Genomic DNA, 21,015 nt, shown 5'->3' with positions numbered 1-21,015 from the left:
GCCAGGTCAGAGGAGCTCTGCTTGGGACTGAGGAGGCAGATGGAGGAGGAGATTAGGAGGAGGAAGGAGACGCCCTGTTGATAAAATGAAAAGGGAGGCAGAGGAGGGGAGACGAAGACACACAGAGGAAGCGAGAAAAAGGTGTTCTTTCAGCAAATATCCTCAATACAAGGACAATCATCCAGAGAAAACACATTATGAGTTGCCTGCACCGCATAAGAGCTGCTTTAGTGTCGATATTAGGGATAATGTTAATATATGGGTTAAGTCGAGCCTGTGATTTAAGTACAGGCCTTCTGGTATCTTCATTCACTCCAGGGAAACAAGCTGAAAAAAAACGTTATGCCTGGAAATGCTTGAAAAACATCGTGAGGATAAAGGAGATAATTTTCCACATTCAATTAAACATTTTTTTTTACATTAATACCTCTGATCTTTACTTTCGTTTCTTTCTTTAGATCTCTTCCGGCCTTTTAACAATCATTGAGATGAAACAACTGAGAGGAGAAAATCACTCTGTGGATTAAGTGCTCACAACTCATAGAACCGGCATTCAGCCCCCCAAGCAGACACGTCTTTTTCAAGTGGGGGGGGTTTCCATCCAGAAAGCTGGGAAAAAGTGAAATATGTATATTTCCGTGTTTTACCAGAGTTACGTGTTTAAAAAGGTCGCCTCTGAAATGGGCCGTTCAGAACGGCTGCAGGTTTCTACGTAGAACCTTGCTTTCGCTGAAATCGACCAATCGTCGCTCACCGTCATTCACCTCAGGCTGCCTTCTTGCACCAGCTTGTAGTCAAGTCAAGATTCCAGCTAACCATTCCGATACCTCCTGGCGATTCTGGCTCATAGCCTACATATAAGACCGAATAAACTATCCTAGAGCAGCCATGTTTTCTACAGCTTTGGAGTGACAGTGCAGTGCGGCCGCTCCTCACACGTCAGCCAAACGTGGTTAAGGTCTAGCCTTTGAATGGCTAAACGGCTTGTTCGTTTCAGGAGGACGGAGAGGCTCTGAAAAATAAATGAAATTAAAATATACAATTTTTTAAACGAAAACAAATTACCAACGTGATTCAAAAAGACATTAGAATAATCGAAAATTGATTGCATAGCTAAAATACTGAATGTCACCTTTAAAGGACGGGTCCGTGATGTTCTTTTTTTTTTGCCACAATCTACAGTTTTTAATAATTTGTGAGCCGTGAGCAGCTTCCTAATATCTTTTCATTGCACTGTGGCGTAATTGAATCTAACAGCACAATTAAAAGTTATGCAGATTTAGTATGCTTAACTTAAAGCTAATTTCAAGCTTCGTATTTCACTCTGTAATACCTGTGGAGTAGCTTAGCATAAGTTACAGTTAAAAACTCATACAGGCCCTCATACAATGTCAGTCAGCTCTGTCCCTTTAAGAAACCCCGCCCCTACAAGCCTGCTTTCTTCTGTTGGCCAGCTCTCCGAAGCCTGTTAAGTCTGCACTTTGTGACGTCACAAAGTGAAAAAACTCTGAAACCTGGGAGAAGCCTGGGGATTACTCCATCATAGTTTCACCTACAGATTCGAAACTTCACCCACGTTATGTCTGAGCATTGTAATATTATATCTTAAAATGTGAATCAGCGTAATACCTCCTCTTTACTTTTTCTTGGTAGCTGGAGGGAGGTTGACAAGTTCAAGTAACTTCAAAACCTTACACTGTGCATCTGCAAGGTTAAAGTTATTTTCAGAGTAGAACCAGCTTCAGTAAACTCATAGAAAGGTTAGCATCAGAAGTTAGAGGATGATTGTAGTCAATGGAAAAGCCTCATAAGTGTGGCAAAACAAGCACACACACACAGACTGCTTACGCATGCAAATGCAGGTGGGTGTGAGAGGAAGATCAACTGTCAGGTACAAATTGTTTACTGATGCAGAATCAGCGAGTCAGTCTGCACGATCCATATGTGTGATCTGCACATCACATGTTGCACAACCCCTCACCTCTCCTCATTTAATCCCCCTACCCCCCGTCTCTCTCTGTCACAGGAAGATACGAGTGTGTGTGTGTGTGTGTGTGTGTGTGTGCTGGCAGGGGAGCAGTTTTCGCTGCAGCGCTGCGTATGTGTGTAAAGATGAGGAAGCTCACAGGGACAGACAGATGCTGAAGGATAAAGACGTGCAGCTGAGATCTATCAACTGGCAGGCGGGCGAGGGTGCCATGCTCTGACACCGACCCACATCCCTCGTGCACGCACACACTTTTGTGCACCACCCTCGGTGTGAATTTCATTCCCATCAGGGTGCATGTTTTCCTGTCTGAGGTCTTTGTATTGCCGCAACTGTGGGTGTCTGCTTGTGTGTCCATGTATCCTTAACCTTAACCCTTACATGCATAATGTTAACCATGCACTTACTTTAATTGATTACGTCTGCAGCGATACAGCAGCGTGAAAGAGATCCACATGCTTGATTTTTGCATGTGTCTATGCATGTGTGTATTTATAGTTCATAGCGTGTGTGTGTGCGTTTGCAGCGCGGTCTGGCAGCCGGAGCAGACTGTAGCCAGAGTCACCAGGGAGAGGATGCGGTTATGAAGAAGAGTTGAAGGTCGGTGCAGTAAATGAGGTCAGCATCAATAAATAAGCAGTAATAAACGGCGACATACCAGCTAAACAAATACATCTTCATACTCCTCAGGTTCACATATCACCTCAGAAAGTACATTCAGTTATTCAGCAGTGTGGCAGATCTGATGTAGGTGGTATCTTATAGCTGTGCAGGTTTTAAAAATGACTCATCCTCGACACACACAAACACAAATGCCAGCGAGAGCCACATTTCTGCCAGTTTTCCCCACACACATAGATTCCCAGACAGAGCAGAAGGTTTGTTTTTCATGCCAGCTCCACCTCTGAACTACTGTTGTCTATAAACCAGTCTGTCTTCCTCCACTACATTTAGCTCTGTCATCTGCCCTGCCAAGGTTTTGGGAGGTCAACGCAACAGAAACAGCTCCATCTATGCTGTCTTTTTCTCTTTTGGTTCTCTCTCTCTCTCTCCAGGACCAGCGCTATAAAATCTCTTCGCTGTATTTGTTTCTTGTTTGGATCCCAGAACCTGCAATTACAATTCTTGTTGAAAGCATGCTATAATTTAGCATTGCAAAGAAAAAGTCGCTCTTGCCTTGCTTGCAGATTATTTATAAGTTTGCAGACCCTTTTTCTGTCCCTGTAAGTTGACTCATCTGCTCTGCTAAAGTGCCTTTGAGCAAGACAACAAAGTCTTGCCAGCTTCAGGTCTGCAGCTCGTGTAAACCTGACTTCTCTATAATCTTTGTTCCTCCCTCCCCGTGCTCTCCTCTGTCTGCGTCTCACTTTCATTTCGCTTTCCCTCCCTGACAGTGCACCAACAGCAGGAGGTGTTGCTGCCGCATCGAGTTTCTGCTCCCTCTGTTGTTTCTAAGTGAAATATTTTCCATGAAAAGTATAACAGGTCTCTTTCTTAGTTTCTCTCTCTCTGCATGTTTCTGTAATTGTGTTGTAGTGCAGCTACAGTTTTGGAAACTCAAGGACTCAACATGTTGAAGCAATGGAGGCAGGGGCTTACCTTTTGTACTGGATGAATTTAGACGGCAAAATAACAAACTTAGAAACCTTAACATGGTAGAAAAATAATGTTCCTGTTAATTAATTTGTGCAAAAACTCAAATAAATGAGCACTTTCGCTAAATGTTGTAGTTAAGGACAAATTTCAAAAGAAAAGGAGCAGCCAAAAGTGCCTCGTAATTTTTTAAAGGGGTACTCTCACAGATTTAAGCATTGCACTTTTACCAATGTGAGGTACTCTAAAAGACAGATTTTAAAAGGATAGTCAAAATTGGCGCAGTAAATTCTGAGATATCCTAACTTTTAGTCAAATGCGCTGGATCCTACATTTCCCATAATGGAGTTCATTCGCCTCGTAAATGCCCCGTTCTTTAAATCCAACTACTTAAATTTAGAGAGGAACTGAGACTCGCTGTTAAAAACCTTAAGTCTTAAAGGAGAAGTTCGGGGCCCTGTTTTTTACAATATGAAATGACTCGTAGGAACAAAAACATTTGCAATCGGTCAAGAAGATGGTCCAACTCGAACTCACGTTTCCACCGTCCTGTTCAGGTAACATCTCACCTGCCACGGGATTTCAGAGCGAGACTTCTGCTTGAGCGAGACTTCTGTTTCTGGTTACACAAAAAGGATCTTACTCTTTAAAAGGATCATTTCCGTAATGCTGTCGGACACCTGGAGTAACAATCTGAGCCTGGCAGTGGTAAAAACAGGCACTTTTAGTGGACGTGCTTTGATTGGACGCAATTGCCCCAGGGGATTTTGTTGCAGCCATTGCAGCCGTATCGCGGCTACGGCGGAGGACATCTACTGGACCGATCCAAAAGTTTTTGTTCCTGTGAGTCATTTCAACAAATTTGTAAAAAAAAATACTGCCCAGGTTTAATAATACCGAACTTCTCCTTTAAGCCAACAAACTTTTACAATTTTGTTTACAGGCTGAGTTTAACTTAAAGAATAAAGTGAACTTTTCTGTGTAAAACTGTTGAAATGACCTTTAAGAACCTCAACGTTTGTGTCATGTTTGAACTGAAGCAGAATACTGAGAGCATGTTTGTTGTTTCTCAGGTGTTTTTGGAGGGAATGATATAATCACAGAGAGCATAGGATGAATGGAGAGATTGTAAAAGTCAAACATTGTAAGATAAATGAGTTCATTTGGTTTGGCCGACCACGCCATCACTCTGACAGACAGTCCAGTTGGCTTTATGCTCTGAATCCACCACATGGGGGCAGTATATGCACAGTTTTGACAGTTTCCATCCCCCATCTCAGACATGTTTCTCTGTATGTGTGTTAGTTTTCTTGGCGACAGGGGCCTCAGTGTAAACACTGATGTGTGTGGCCCCTCAGCGGGGCCCTGTCACCTGACTTGTCCTGCACCTCATCAAGCTGGGCGGCCCGCTTTAAAGTGCACGCTGCTCTGAGGACAGGGAGAGTGAGAGGGCCACATGCTCCCACACAGAGAGAGGGGATTCTTTTTGTTTAGACTGGGCTGCAGAGTTATGAGGTGAATCCAGCCCAACGCTGTGTGTGACATCATTCTTTACAAGGAAGTGTTTCTTCTTATATAAGCAACAGTTTCCATAAATATGCAAGTTACCCATAGCTTGCCCGCAGGATTCAACTTTATCCTTTAAAATATTGTCATAACAGTCTATAACATGTCCCTTCAGACATATTTAATCCCTGAGAAACCCTAAAAACTCCTATAAGCACTTATTATTCTGCTGTGACATTTGTTTAACATCTATTTCAAATTCCAACTGGACTGTTTTCAATACAATCCTCCACCACTGCCACATGTGATGCCCATTAAATGCATGGAGGGCGCTCTTGCTCTTCCATCATGGCGCTCAGCAGAGTGGGGCGCACGTTGGCGAGCGTCTAAAGAGGTGGGGGGTTCTTCTTCGGCGTTTGAAAGGAGGCAGAATAGAGCGCCAGGGAGTCCAGAGGTCCGAGTTGGGGGGCCCCTGAAACCCAGAGAGAAGGAGGAGAGAGGAGGTGCTGAAAGGGACTCGATACCGCCCCCCCCGAAAAAGCCTGGAAGAATTGCGCTCCGTCAGTGCGCCCATGCCTGCCAGTCGGAGGATGGGGATTTTTTTCCATTCATCCACGTCCCCTTTTTCCCTCCGCCTTCTTTCAAACAAGCCAGTCGGTCTGTCAATGCGCTGCGAGCATTAGGGCAAGTCAAACCAGTGGGATTTTGAGGCAGAGAGACGGATGAGATAACGAATGCAGAGCTTTCCTCTGGCCGAGAAGCGACGCGTCCAGCTCTCCAAATGATGCGCTGCATCAGATAGGCGTCAATTTCCAACTGGGACCGATGCGTACAGCTCGCATCTTATTTTTTTAATCACTTCACAAGTTTCACGTTGGCCTTAACGCGACATTATCACAGTGGAGATGCTTTTCTAGCTCTTTGGTTTGTTTCTCGCAGTTTCCTTGGGTTGTAGCCTGATTTGATCCGGGACTTATCGCCGATTTGGAACCTGATTTGTTTCTTATTTTCATATTTTCAAGGAATCCGTTCCAGAAGGATTTGCGGATTTACAGCCCGTGTTCAACCTGAGTACTTTACAAAGAGGAGAATAAGGATTGTAATGCGCACTGACTAAGCCCACCGAGCATCAACATGTCTTTATGAGGATGGAGCTGTGGACACGAGTGACATCTTTTCCATTTTAAACGCTTTACCTCCACAGTTCGGCCTGATATCGACTCGTCTCTTCAACAGACTATATTTCTTTGTATTCCTGCCTTACATGTTGGAAAGGTAGATCTTGTTGCGAGAAAACAAGGTAATGGGAGAGAAATCACACAGAGTCGGCACAGAGAACAAGGGAACATTGTTCGGAAAAAGACAATTAGGGCGCACCGAAAGGCAGCACAAATAGCTCTTAGGTGTCGATACGTTTCAGAATATTCGATTCTGTGGAGTTATATTCGAGCTGAGGAGCGCTGCTTTGGAAAAAGGAGGACTAATGACAAATTAATGGGAAAGTCATGGGATTGGCAGCGAAATAGTACGATCGTGGACGCACAGAAAAACGGTCGTTTTCGGAGATCCAGGCGCACGGATTGAAGTTTCTCATTCACCTTTCAGAGGCTGGCTTTGGTTTGAATTGATAAATTTGTGGATCCATGTGGTTGTACACAGCAAGCTTCTACTTCACACTCTGACTGCCTCTACCTATAGCCTGCTCGGCTGTAGTCGCACACATCCATTGTTTTGAGAGTCTCCTTGCAACAGCAGTGAAAAACACAGAAAATAGTGCCCATTTCTTTTTAAATGGGGCTACATATGCTGGGTGTCAGGGTTGAAATGGCGTGTCGAAGAAGTGGGAATGGATTGTGGATCCTGCTGGTATTCTTACTGGATTTACTGGGGACGACGGCCAGCAATATGGAGCCCATCTACTGGAATTCCCTGAACGAAAGGTAAGAGCAGACCTGAGACATTTTACTGGTTGCTTCTTTGCAGGGTTGAAGTGGAAGTTTGCAGCCCGCGCGAGGGAACAAACTGATCGAATAATTAGCTTAATTGCATGTTTGCAGGGTGGCGTGCAGCTTGTGCTGTGAAAAGAGGAAAGGAAGTATGCAACATGACAAGAAAACAGCGTAAAGTTTAGCACAGGCCTACGTCTTGGAATTATTTATATCTAGTTTGCAGATTCCTTGACTGTCTTCCAAACATCATTCCATATTGTTTGCACTTTCACAGAGCTTCAGTATAAACACAACATCTGATAAATGTATATGCTCGGAGCAGCCTCAGCTCCACAGCTGGTCCGAGTTTGTCACCCTCACATTGATTATTGTGGATAATCCAGCTGGACTTCTTGTTGCTCAAGTCCCCGTAAGCCCGGAAACACAGAAGCTGTGTGCAGGATAATAAAGACGTGTGTGTGATGCTCTAATTGCAGTTGCTGGATGACCTTGATTAAAGTCTAGGCCCCGGCCCGCAGGCCTCACGAACACCCCCCGTCTGCCCACTCTGCCATGCGCGCTCATTTGCATTTTTTTCTTGCCTCTGGAGAAGGTGTCAGGCATTAGCTGAGGAAATGTCATTTTAAACACCTCTCAGTCGTCCGGCTTAACGACCGACACCACTTTTCTCACACCTCTGCCAATTTCCCACTGTTTGAATGGCCGCCCTGAGGGAGGGTTTTGGTGGGGGGGGGGGCTGTGGAGAATAATAAGGTGGCTTGTATGGAGGTGACACCAGGCTTCACTCCCTTTCTCTGGAAAAACTGGGACAATGACATTTCTCAGCTTAATATTTGGGCCATCAGCTTTAAGGAAACATGGGTCCCGAGGAGGAACAGTGAAATGACAATTTCCTAATCTAAAAAACTCTTTTAGGCAGCCGACAAAACCCACCCGCCCCCAGCTCACACTCATTCAGGAGCTTTTCTGTTTTAAAGACAAACAGGTTTTTAATGCGTCCATGCGCTCGGCTGTGGCCTGCCCGCTTTCTCCCCTCTCCACAGATGTGACTGTGCGTGGGCCCCCGCTGTGGAGCCAGGCATGAAGCCCTTAATGAGGGCTTTTTTGTCAGCAGTGGGTGGATTCACCCAACAGGGAGCAGAATCGGACACGGGAGGGTAATTTTCAGTGAGAAGCTAACAGCCCCGGCTTTTAAGGCCTTACAGGTGATTGTCTCCTAATGGAGTTTAGCGTGAGGTGGGTGTCAGGGCTTAGTGAATGGGCCTGGCGTGCAATTAGAGGGGTGGTGGCTTTGACGCCAGCCTCCATGTTCATTCCCACAGATTTGCTCGCTCATATATTCAAAATACAAAGCCTATTGTATACTATGAAGCTTATTCATGAAGCTTCCTATTCACAGTTAATCAGCTTAGTCATTCCTCCAGTTTATTTCCTTGGCCCTTTTACACACTTCCATGTACTTGTTTCTCCTCGCTCTCTACATGACAAGAGCGCTACTCTGGTTTCAGCTGCCTCGGGGTAAAATAGGTTTTGGCCCTGGGCTGAAATATGTTAAGGGGCCCGTTGCTTGTCCAGGAAGTGTATATCTTCCAAGGACGAGAACCCCGAGCCCACACACATCTGGTTTGTACTTCTGAAATGAGGCGAAAAGTAAGCAGAAGCAGTAGTGTGTATCAATCAGGTGCAGGAGCGCATGTATGGTGCACGTCTTGTCTGTGTAGCAAATGGACTGTCACGTTGTTAACCTCTCGACCTCTGCTGGATGCGCTGCTTTGAAGTTCAGACCATCCACCTGCACCATCCCTCCACCTCTCCTCCCGTCTTTCTTTCCACCTCTGTGAGCAGCTCCTTCTCCACCTTTTCACCCTCTCACTTATATTTTTCTTCCTCTCAAGCTGCCTCCCTCTTGTCTGCGCTTCCTCCACCATCCCCTCCTGTCACTTTCCGTCTGTCTCTATCTCTGCCTCGCTCCGTCACTCCCCCCCCACCCCCCCCCCCCCCACCCCTTCCAGTGCAGTGACCAGACGTAGCAAATTGGAAACATGTGTCACATCCAGCCACTAATTATAGCGCTACAGCAGCCACTGACACACTCAAAGATGTGTTAGGAGCGACAGAGGTGAAGAGGGAAAGGGGGCACTCATGGACGGAGTGGAGGATACACACGCCTTCGAATGTACCGCCTGATTAATTCCTGTAATACATAATAGATAAAATGCTCACATGAGTTACGGTAAAGTGTGATATCAAAATGCCATCAAGTGCAGCATCCACCCTTTTATTGACTGCTCCATCACTTGAAATTACTCCAGCCTGGCAGAAAGAAAAGAGACAGAGGTGTAGCGGGAGGATTATAAACAGAGACAGGTGCCAGGAGGTGAATGAGAAACAGAAGGAGCCACGGAGAGAGCGAAGAGGGGGGGGAGAGAGACAGTCCTAACCCTAAGTAAATCAATACCAGTTAAGTCTCAAGTGCCAATACAGGTTCTGCTTGAGGAAGAGCGAAGTGAACCAGAACGATCACCTTGGAGAGAGCTTCCCCCTCAGACATACATTATCCTTATCTCAGCATCTCCTATTATCGGCCTAACACGGCCGCCCTAATGAAAGATCGAATCTTACATTACCGCTCCGGAGTTTGCAGGAAGGTGGGGGGCGGGTGAATTGGGCTGGGTGCTGGGGTGGCAGGTGACCCATGGGAGCAAAAGTGGAGGTCACACTGGCAGTAGCGAGAACGCTGGCTGCGGTCGCTCCTTCTATCACAGCATATGGAGTTTTGTAGCTGTTGGCGCAAGTTTCAGAACCTCTCACTCACCCTTCACTCTCTCTTTTTCCTGCCTTCTCGTGCTCTGGTAAACGGCTGTAGATTATTGTAAACGCCTGCTGAGGGTGGGCGTCTCCTCGCCCCGCCGCTTGCGGTGACTTGTAATACAACTATTCCCCCTAAGATCCACATTAAAATTTAATCCCCCCTTTTCCCGTTTCTCAATAATTCATTAATCGCCGGCTAATTGGCGCCGGATAAAAGACTAGCTAACTAGGCTAAGTGTTTCAACTACAAAAAAACCAGAGAAAAGACTCAAAAAAAAAAACTGGAAATCTTGGCGAGGGCATTCTGGGACCGAGCGCAGATACGTGTTAGTGGGTCAAACGGGGTGTCAAATCAAAGGAGCTGCATTCCAACACCCATTTATTGATTGTTTGTCCACACCCGGTTTCACCATCGTAAAATCCACCCGTAGGTTTTCCCATTCATGAATAATTCATGCATGCGCCGAGGCTCTTTCTGGGCTGTGTGGATAAGTAAGCAGGAGCCTGGTAAGCCTACACGCATCCTTAGGCTAAATGATTAGAGAATATCCACTGGGTTTTTTTATTTTATTTTTAGAGTGAGGGAGTGTAAAAACAAGAGAGAGGAATGTCGCGGAGAGAAGAAGAAGAGGAGGAAAGAATATGAACCATATTGCTCGAGCTGCCTGTAAAAGCAGGCAGGCAGCAGCTCCCTCCTCCCCTTCCTCTCCCCTCACTCTCTTTTCTCTTCCTACCTCCCTCTCCCTCGGTGAAAAAGAGGAGTGTGTGTAAGTTTACGAGCTGAGAGCAACAGGAGCTGTGAAAAGAGGTTTCAGCTGATGTGGCAGAATGGAAAGGCCAGGGGAAGGAGAGGGAGAAGGCAGCCAATCCTGCCGGAGTCTTTCTTTCTTTCTTCCTTTCTTTGGGCAGACAGGCACACAGGTATGCAGCTAGACTGTGAAAATACAGACGTGAAAAGACAGATCTATCGCAGCCAGATGCCTGCACGCACACACACACCTAAATGACCCTCAGGGGGCTCGACCTCCCCTCCCATCTATGTCCAACACGTGTGTGAAGAGTGTGTGGTCCTCATGTATCTCCTTTGTTGCATGTGTAAGCGAGCATTTAACACACAGTGTTAAAATGAGGCCGGCGTTCAGATGCGCGCACACACATATAAGCAGAGGTGAGGAAATTGGCAGGCGTCACGGACCGTTGTTCCACCCGGAATTCATTCATTATTTTATCACTCGATTATAAGTTTATTTGGCAGGGGCAGCGCGCATTCATCAACATCATAACAGCTATAAAGCGGTGTTGTAAATATGCTGGGGTTAGCTAAAGAACTAATTTACTTCCCCAGTCCCCGGGGCTTTAGAAGTGACTTTGGGATTTTGGTAATTGTTAAAAGTGCTGATGATTAGGATGAAGGAGATTAAAAGCGTGTGGCTGGCTGAGCTAGTTCAGAATGTTGGAACACATGCAGGAACAAGTCTTCCCTGGAAACACAAACACGCACACATTCACAGAGGAAGCGGTGGTAACAGTAATCCAAGCCGCAGGTCTGAAGAGGTCACATGTGTCCCAGCATCACTGGGCAGATTGCCCTGGGTGGCTGAACCCAGGGCCCCTTAGCAAAGCCAGCCTACACACACACACACACACACACACGCACACACACACTGGCCTCTCATTAGCTTGCTTCACAGCACACCCTGCCTAAGCAGGATCATCCAATCCTCCTGGCAGCATTTGGACTGGGCCAGGTCAATCCTCCTCCCCTGGGTGACACAGAGAAGCGGACTGGTGGGATGAGAAGACATTATGAAAGTGTGTGTGGACTTCACAGGCCAGAGAGGTGCGCAACGTAGAGGCAACCTCTGTCACACTGTTCATCACCCTCTCGATTCTCCTCTTACTCACGTTGCAGCCTCTTACCCCTTTCATCTTCCTCCTCTGTCATCCCTCCTTCTCCCCGTCTTTGAGTTGTGTTTAGGCTCAGTGTCACGAGACTCCCAGCTCTGCTGCAGCTCCGCACATCGCCACAACACTGGGCTCTTATTGCAGCAGCTACTGCGGCATCATTTCGAGATAGACGGGATAGCAGCGGGGGGAGACGTCGGAGCTGAAGCTGTTGTCATTTTGTGTGTGTGTGTGTGTGGATGCTGGTTTGTGGGAAAGGATGTGCAGGCATGTGTGTTTGTGTCATGAATACTAAATTGTGTTAAGATCTCCAAGCCTCTCTGATGTCTCCCTGCGCACTGCAAAAACATTTTTAGTCCTTAATTTAGTCTTAAAGCTGCTTTTTGACAATTTCCCTTTTTTAAAAATAACACAAGAATTTATTGAACTAGTTTTTGTCGTGCAGTCCTCTGAGGTCTTCTCACACCTGCTCAAGCAACATCAAGGTGGAGCCCTGTTTTGCATAGCCCTACACATGGTCATGCATAACTCGTGAAATGCAAAACAAATAACAAATGTTTCGTCTCCCAGTCACTTCCTCACCAGTCCATTCCAGTCTCAGCCTTTGTGTTCTGTCACTTTCATCAGCCCTCCATCACTCTCCTTTCTCCTCCTGCCAGCGGACGTCAGCGCCGCGCTCTGATTGGACGCCGGCCCAAAAAAATGATTTTATAACTGAATTTTAAAGAGAGAGCGTGTGTTAGTGTCCACACAAGAGAGACCGATGGGCGTGTGTGCTGGTGGACAGCTGCGCCTCGTCACAGCTGAAGTTTTCGCAAACATCTCTCGAGTGATGGGAGCAAGAGGGCAGGAGGAGAAGAGGTGTTGGTGGGGTGAGACGAGGGGAAGATGGAAACTAAACGAACGAGTAAGAGGGGGATGGATGGTCGGGGAGTGCGGCCGCGTTTGACAGTGGTACTAGCTGATGTGACACAGCCCAGACAGGAGGAGTGACTGATGATCTGTAGGTCACCACCATGACTAGCTGCTTCCTGCTCACATACAAGCGAGCCGACCCCTCATTCCTCATTACTGACACGTCCCATAATATTTATCCCTGTGAAGTCCAGCATGAAACCTGGTAAGCTTTAAAGGAATTCATTGACTTTTTGAGCTGAATGAGCTCTTTGATCAACTTCGCGCGGCGCGATTAAGAGACTGGCAGCTGTTTCCCTTCTCTGTATTTTCAAGAGTTCGTATAAAGCGGCGCCACAAACGCACACTGTGCTTAAACTTCACACACAGTATGCACGACTCAAAGAGGAAGAAATGATGCCAAATGCCTCTTGGCAGAACAATGTCTTGATAGACTTAATTTGCCAAAAGCTAAATCAATTCCTTTAAAAGAAAGCACTACTGTTCTACTGCGTAATCGATATTTGAAGTTCATCGCACTCCAGGATTTAAATGTAGTGGTGGGACTACTTTTTCTTACGCCTGCTTTGCACTTTTTCACTTCCTTTACCTGTCGTCATTTGTGTTATAGGCAGAAAGGGGATAAAAATAAAGTTAATGCAAGGCTCCAAGTTTTTTCTGAGTCTTATTCAAGTCAACTTTTATTCTAGTCTTTTGAGGCTGTAGTCAAACGGTGTCTCAGCCTCTGTCTTTGATGGATTTCATCCTGTGCGATAGTTGGAGAGTCTCGGAGTCCTTGCTCTTTGATTCCGCAAAATATACTCAAAACCTGACATCCACCGGTATGCTCTCCTTTTATTGTTCTCCGTCATAGCCGAGCTGGAGCATAGTCTCTCTTTTGTTCGGCGTAACAAAAATACACTGTCAAACATGGAAATGGACCTAGAAGCGCAAAGAAAAAGCAGCGGGTACGTTCCTTTTGTAAGTGTAAAATGCTTACAGGTGGCGTCTTCTTTAAATATCTCTTTTGCATTTATATTTTTGGCACAAGAAGCTGTTATCCAGAGATTTGCAACGAAACGGAGCCGCGAAAGTAAGCACACATGAATCACTGTGCCTGCAAGGAGCCTGCTAACAAAGCAGAACAGCTACTCACTCGTCAACTACAAAACAATACATGGTTTTATTTGTGTGGGGGGGGGGATCGGAGGGGGTGTGGATCCTCTGGCTGTTGCAGTGATTGTTGGGTCTGCTGTGTGGGAGATGTAGAGACCTGTTACTCCAAAGCATCTTAGCTTTAAGATAATCTTTACCCATTTACTTACAATGGGTCAGAGATGATCCTCATGCTAAGAGGCTTTGGGGGGGGGGCTGTCCAGCTCTGCCCCACTGCAATAACTACCACATATTGTGACGCTTACTAATACACAAACATGCATAACCCCATATGAGCACAGGCCGACTCCTCTAACCTCAGATCTTTAGTGATGTTCTCCATCACTAACTCCCGGCACCTTGATTATTTTCCCAGACTTTTTCTCCTCAGATGCTTATGTGTGTGTATATGTGTGTGCGCGCACATATGCATAGTTCTAATTAGGAGGTAAACGACCGTATAGTGAGCATAGTCCATCTGGCTTTGGCATTAGCCCATCACTCTTACAGTCCATGGGGAAAACTGACCTTGGCTAGCTGTGGAGGGAAAAATCACGCGCCATTTCCTGGGTTCTGCAATGCATATAATTTAAGCAGGATTGATGTTAATAACTCACCATTAAGATGGAAATGTTAGATTAAGATGGCTTGTTCACGTTGGGCTTCATGTGGGGCAGCTTAGCTGCACTCAGAGATCACATACTCAGATTGAGGTGTTTCAGTTTGAACAGCTAATGTGATTTAAAAACTTGTGGTATAGCACAGGAAACTTTGGCCTCAAGGTTGAGAACACAAAGTGTGAAAGCAGCAACAGTCTCAACGACACCCCCAGAATATTACTCTCTGAAAGGAATAGCAATACCAATCTCGTGTCCTTTTATTAAGTATGGCGCTGGAGATAGGAAGCAATTATCCTAGCGTAGCATAAAGACCGTTACAGTCAGGCTGGCTCTCCCTTAAGTTAAAAAAACCTTCTACCAGCACCTTTAAGTCTCAGTAAAATACTCCTGTTTATTTAATGTACACTAACAGTGTTATAAACAGTACTAATCTTTATGCTTAAGAAAGCTAATCCCCTCTTGGCTCTGCTCACATAGCTAGCTTAACTACATACTTAAAGTCATTGTTTACTTGCTATCAAAATCACATTAAAACTTTCTGCTGAACAAAAATAACCAGCCAGAGAAGGTTACAGGGTGGGAAGTCATCGAATTAACTTCACAGACGGAGCCAAAGATTGCTAACATAAGCTAGCATTAGCCATCATAAGCTAACCGTGTATGGACATATCTTTCTGCTGCCTTTTCTTCGACAGTAAAAGTCTAACTTTGACTTCAGTTGAAGGGTTGCATTGTTCTCTTTAGACGGACAAAATCCAGCTCCTCCCGGGTTTATGAACCTCTTTCAAAACTGCACTGGATGAACTTAAAAAAACATTGTCAAAGCCAACAAAGCTTCTCTTCTGCTTTCTGAAGAACGGACATGTTATCGATAAAATATTGAACCCAAGTACAAACGTGAACTAGCCTCCAAATGTTCATTCTGTGCAGTACATGGAGCAGCAGCGCAGCGCTTTGTTGTCTTGGACAAGTAACTCTAACTAGATCCATCTTGTATAAAAAGAGCAGTTGTTGTTGCCCTGTCGACATGCCATCATCTGATACCCCGGCGCTGGCTATAATACACGACTCAAAGCTGCTTTTTAGTGGTTTTACCCTCCTTTGCTATCTCGCCTTTGTCCTCACGTCTTGCAGTGAGCATTAACACACACCAGCTTTCACATACGCCGCCGTACACACAGGCCAGGCGTGCATGAACACAGTGGAGAGCTTGTACACACACATACTCACGCATGCACAGATGAAAAATGTTATTGCTCTCAGTGTTGGAAAAAGTCCAAGTTGAGGGGTTGAATTTCTTCAGAGGTATCCCCCCCCCCCTTCTTCCTCCGTCAGTAGCATATCCCTCTCTCCTTCCTCACTCTCTCTCCCTCCTTCACTTCATCCTCCTCCCTCTGCTCCCTGTGAACAAAAGAGCCCCCCCTCCCTCCCTCCTTCTCCTCCACTGAAAGCCCCACACACACTCTGCTCTCCCGCTTCGCACTCTCCCACACGCACTCTTACCCCTCTCGTCGTCTGTAAAACCAGTCCACTTCTCCGCGCTAATCCCCCCCTTCATTCCTTTTGTCTTTTCTTTCACTTTCTCTCTCGTCGCCTGGCTTACCACCAGTGTAAATTTCCTTCTCTACATATCCAAGCCGTTATCATGTTACAGCGAGTTGGCAGACAGTAAAATTTATTCCCTCTTCTTTTTTAAATTGCTCTCATCTTTATCCTCTTTTTTCCCCCCCTTTCCTCCCAGTCTGGTCCCCTTTGTCTCTCTTCTTCTTTGTGGGTGGTTTTTGATGTGTAGTCTCTGTTTCTCCTCATTCACTCATCACCGTCAAGCAGTAAATAGGTCCTCTGTAGTGAGGACAGGATGAATAATCATGATTGCCTATCACTGGGGTGTCAGAGTAATTTGGGAGTCACTGTGAACCAGAGCTCGGCCTGCACACACACGCACACACACACGTAAATGCATGAGCAGATGTACCACTCTCTCAACCTTCTCTGGAAATCAGGAAGCCATTCCCTCATTAGCTGTCCTGTCTTCTGACCTCCCTTCCAAAAATCTTCCCGTCTCGTTCTGCAGCGGCTCCTCGTTGCAGTGCAGCTGTATTGCAACGGGCCACAGGAGGGGGAAAAACAGATGGGGCGCCCTCCTTTCATCCTTCCTTTCTCTCCCTCCTTCCCCACAAAGAAAATCAAGCCAGAAGAATGCTGGTGCGCGGGTGGGGAAGGGGGGGAGATGGGACAAAAGCCTTCCTTCTCGACAGCCTCTCTCTTGTGTTCTTTGGTTCTCAGTTGATGGATGTGTGGCACGACTGCGGGTCACTGTGCCGAACATGTGCACCTTGTGTGTGTGTATTTGCATGTAATGACTACATCAGTATCACTGATAACTGGCCTTTCGTTTTGATATGCGCGTTGCTAGCTAACGCACACAGCTGCTCTGGTGTTTGAGTTTGCCTCCCCGTTTTGTGTGTCCCAGTAAAGCCACTGGTCCCAGTTAGGCCCAGCCCATCTGGAGCCTTCGTTCTGGGTGGCCGTTATATACGTGTGTGTGTGTACACAGCTGAGCATTGCAACATGTCCAGTCTGTGAGGTGTGTATTCTGGCGCTTGGTTAATCGTACATTATCTGATTTCTGAAAGCCTTAATATAGCTGCGAGCGCGGCCAAACATTGCCGCAATCGTGCGTAAGTGCTGTAATTCATCCATATTTTTTATGTTATCTCCTTTTAATCAAAACCTTTGCTTTCTCCTTATGTTTCCTTTTAAATGTAATCACTCTTGTGATGGGCGAGCTAACTCTATTATGGCGGTACTTAGCTAGAACAAAAGAATTCACTCAAGGTCTTGTTTAAGTGCTTCTGTAGCCTCATGATGCCCTCGCATGCTGAATAGAGCCAGGTTTATGTGTGTGCGCGCCTGCCTGTGTGTGTGGATGTCGGGCATGCGTCATGCGTGGGTGCGTGCACTTGTGTACATGCCCTGCGTGGGTTTGTGTATCCCCCCCCCCATCCCCCTCACCCGCCCGCCCGCCGTTGCCGAATTAACTATTATTTGCAAAACAACACAATCATGTGAGACAAAGCACGGTTTCTGTGCGAGCATGAAAAGAGAGCGTGAAAACAACAGAAACTGGCCTCTACCACTTGACCCTATCGAGGGGGGGTGATGAGGTGGTGATGAGGTGGTGTGCATGGGGGGGGGTGGGGGGGTTGTAAGCCAGGGGAGAGATAATCCCTCCAGTCATGGCGGCCCCGTGTGCTCGGGCTCTAACGTGGCGCGCTGGGCTGTCAATCACTCAACAAAGCTGTCTGTAAGGGGATTATGAACCCACGGACCCTCCCTCCTCTCCCTCGCCCTTCTCTTTTTCCTCCTTTATTGCCTTTTCCCCTCTCTACTCTTCTCCCCCCCCCATCGGTCGTCCGCTCGTTCTCCTACGCCATCTTTTGCCTCTCCACCTTCACACCTGCCTGGCAGTCCCCTTGTCCACTGTCCCCTCACAACGAAGTGCGTCTCTCTCCCAGCACACGTTTTGCTTTGCTGTCCGAAGCTTAGTTTATCTTCAGCTTTCCATCCGTCCTCCCTCTGTCCCCCGTAAGCCCTGTTTCTCTCTCTCTAAAGCCTTTCTGCCTCTTTCTCTATCTTTCCGTCCCACTGGCGTTACGTCTCACCTCGACAAGGGACAGGTGTTTCTGCACGTTATTTGTGGAGAAATGACAAGTCTCTCATGTTCTCATCTCTCAATTTTTGTCACAATCATGCTTATTGTTGTTTGCATAAAGGGACGAATCGACTCTTTAAGGGAAATATGGCGCTAAAGTTCTTTGAACGCCGTTCTGTTTGCATGCAAAGCCTTGATTCACGGTGTTTTTATTTTAGTATTCTATCATTTTTGTAGCCTGTGCACCCTGAAAACACACATGCACCGAGCTGCCGTCTGGCTAAATGTCACCTCTGCTATAAATGTGATGAATAGCTTGCAGGTCTGTCTTATCTCTCTGTCCTTAACCATGCTGTTTTAAACCCAACCAGCGCTTCCGCCGGCTCCTTGCAGGAGCTGACAGAACAGAAGCCCCTCCTCCTGCAGGCGCCCTCCATTAATTCCCTGTTTTTCCTCATTCGCTATCTCTCCATCTACCTGCCTGTTAAACGTCTGTTTAGCTTAAACGTCTCTCAGCGCCGAGCTTTCACTCTTCGCCTCTTGTAACCGGTTTGCCCACCTGTTGTCCTGTTTTTTTCTTATCTCTCGCCGTCTCCTTTTTGTTCCTAACGTCTCTCTCTGTTTTGCATCTGCTCTCTGATAATCTGACCAGTTTGGCCAGTAGGTCAAGTTAACTGGTTAATCTGCCCCCGATCCTTTGAATAATCTCACTGCTGTTATCTGACATCCAGCATCAGGCCTGCGTGGGAGAAATAACGACGTTTCTTTTTGGAGCGTAGTGAAAAAAGATCCCAGGGTCAAGGTTTTTTTTTTTAACAGTTTCCCAGCAAGATTTAATTAAAGTTCTGTTTAATTTCAGGTTGGTATTAAGAGTTCCCATTTTAGGTCAGTTGTTATTTTGTATTAAAGGTTTAGTTTAAGGCTTTTTTAATTAAAATTTTGGCATTTAAAAGCGATTTCTCTCTGGAAAACCTTCTTTTCTTTGGGATACGTCGACAATTGTCTTAAAGTCTACCCCTTTTATGATTTTATTTACTTTGTCTCTAATCCAAAAGACACTTTCACGGCCAGATTTAGATTTCTTGTTAACAATAATAACCCTGAAGGAGACAATGACGCAAAGAGACACGCTGACGGAGAGACGGGAAGATGCTGAGATTTAACAGCCATTCATTTCACCATTAAGAGAGCCGAGATTCGACAACGACGGAGAGCGAGCGCGTGTGAGAGACGGAGTCTTAATGTGGCTGACAGGGTTGTTATCTGGCAGGCGGCTGATGGTTTTAACAGCTGTATTATCTTGTGTATCTTATATTGGATTAAGCTTCATTCTCTTGCGCTCGTCGCACTCTGATTGACGCTCTGATTAAAGACATCTCTCTCCCTCGCTCCGTCTCTGCCAGTGGATGAGGACGGGAGCGAGGGAGGAAAGGGGAGAAAAGGGTGAGGAGCAGCGCTTGAACTTGGCCAGTGCACACTGATAGGTTGATATGATAATGTCATTATACTTTAGTCATTATATGATATTAATGTATGATGATAACATATACTGCTATTCTTTGACCTTTAATCAGCTGCAAATTATGTCCCCAAAGGAACATTTTGTCCACATTCGTTTTCAGTCATTTCAGAGGTTAATATTGCAGCAAAAGTAGATTGTTAAGCAGACAAAATTCACCTTCACAAAAACCTGCCACAAAGGCAGAAAAGTAAAGAACTCCAGGGTCTCAGTTTCCTTCTCTTTGGCGACACCTGTGGCGATGAACGGTAACTGCAGGAGCACACTTCCCAGATGTCCAGACAGTGTCGGATGAGCGACGTCCACGGTTGGTCCCTTTTCAGACTGTTTGCTTCATCTGAGCGTCGAGTTTGTTTCTTCTTCTTTGGATTTTCACTTATTTTTGAAGTTGTATCCGTAGTCAACGACCTTTTCTTTGTTTGTTCAGCCATAGTAGATTACTGTTGACACGCAACACTTGCAGAGACTGGACTAGCAGCCGCTTAGCTCCGCCTACCCTCTCTGGCAGACCAACCACTGCTGGGTGATAAAAAACGCGTCACTAACTGGGCGCCGCTTGGGATTTTTTCCGCATAAGTCGCCACAGACACCTGGTTTGTAATACTGCAAATGCAAAGGCTTTAATCAGTGGGCCATCGGCTCTATCACCATTGTGTTACCTCATTCGGCGATCGATAGAGAGTTAACAGACACTTATTTACATACAAATCCAAGTTTATATATTTCTGCAACTAAAACGTTTCATTCTAGTTATAATATATAATATAGAATATTGATACAATATTGCCATGCAAAATCCTCCCTCAGCCCGAGTGAGCAACTGTGACTATTTGAGCCAAGCTGGCACGGTGTAAGTACTTTCCCCGGCGCAGCACAACAAAGGAAGAAAGTTCTCCTTGATGACATAACGTTAGCTGCTTTGCACAAAGTACCGTGTTGCCTGTTGTCTGCAGCTTAACCTCCTCACTGTTCCTGCCTGTCCCGTTCATCCCTACATATTGAAACTGATCTGCTGGCCAAATGGTGCCGAATATGTACCATATGTTGTTGTGCGGACCTTATTCTTTCAAGAATAGCACCCCAGCTGAAGACTAACTCGAGGACGAATAGTTTTTCTACGTGTCTCACGGTAAGAGGCTCTTAATCTAACAATCAGTTTAAAGAAGCAGAACTGCGCAGCTGGCGTGCATGTGTTCAGAGCTTGGCACGCTTCGGCACGATTAACTTAGGCTAGCCTGGGCCAGCGGAAAAACAGCGCTCGTTTCCTGCTCGAACAAGCCACAAGAGGTGAGAGGAGGTGTGAGGTCCAGTTCGCTCACGAAGCTGCTGGATTATTGTTGCTCTGTGTGCCTCCGAAAATCCTCCGGCCACAGGAACATTGCACGGAGCCCGGCAGGTGATTAGCGAACATGAAGTTCTTG

The 21,015-nt window shown here is 46.2% G+C and overlaps 1 protein-coding gene across 1 annotated transcript in view; it reads left to right on the top strand.

Moving 5' to 3' along the window:
• Positions 1-5,667: 5,667 nt before the first annotated feature.
• efnb3b (ephrin-B3b) overlaps positions 5,668-21,015 on the top strand; it is an 81,471-nt gene continuing 66,123 nt past the window's right edge. Inside the window, exon 1 of the mRNA XM_069672110.1 lies at positions 5,668-7,026. Coding sequence (XP_069528211.1) covers positions 6,878-7,026 — 149 coding nt within the window. The 5' untranslated portion in view covers positions 5,668-6,877. The remainder of the gene's footprint in view (positions 7,027-21,015) is intronic.

Source organism: Semicossyphus pulcher, unplaced genomic scaffold, assembly GCF_022749685.1.
Source record: "Semicossyphus pulcher isolate SPU_LCO1_2020_fin unplaced genomic scaffold, fSemPul1.0.p SCAF_21, whole genome shotgun sequence".
Taxonomy (NCBI): domain Eukaryota; kingdom Metazoa; phylum Chordata; class Actinopteri; order Labriformes; family Labridae; genus Semicossyphus; species Semicossyphus pulcher.
This window is presented reverse-complemented; position numbering and strand designations above follow the sequence as displayed.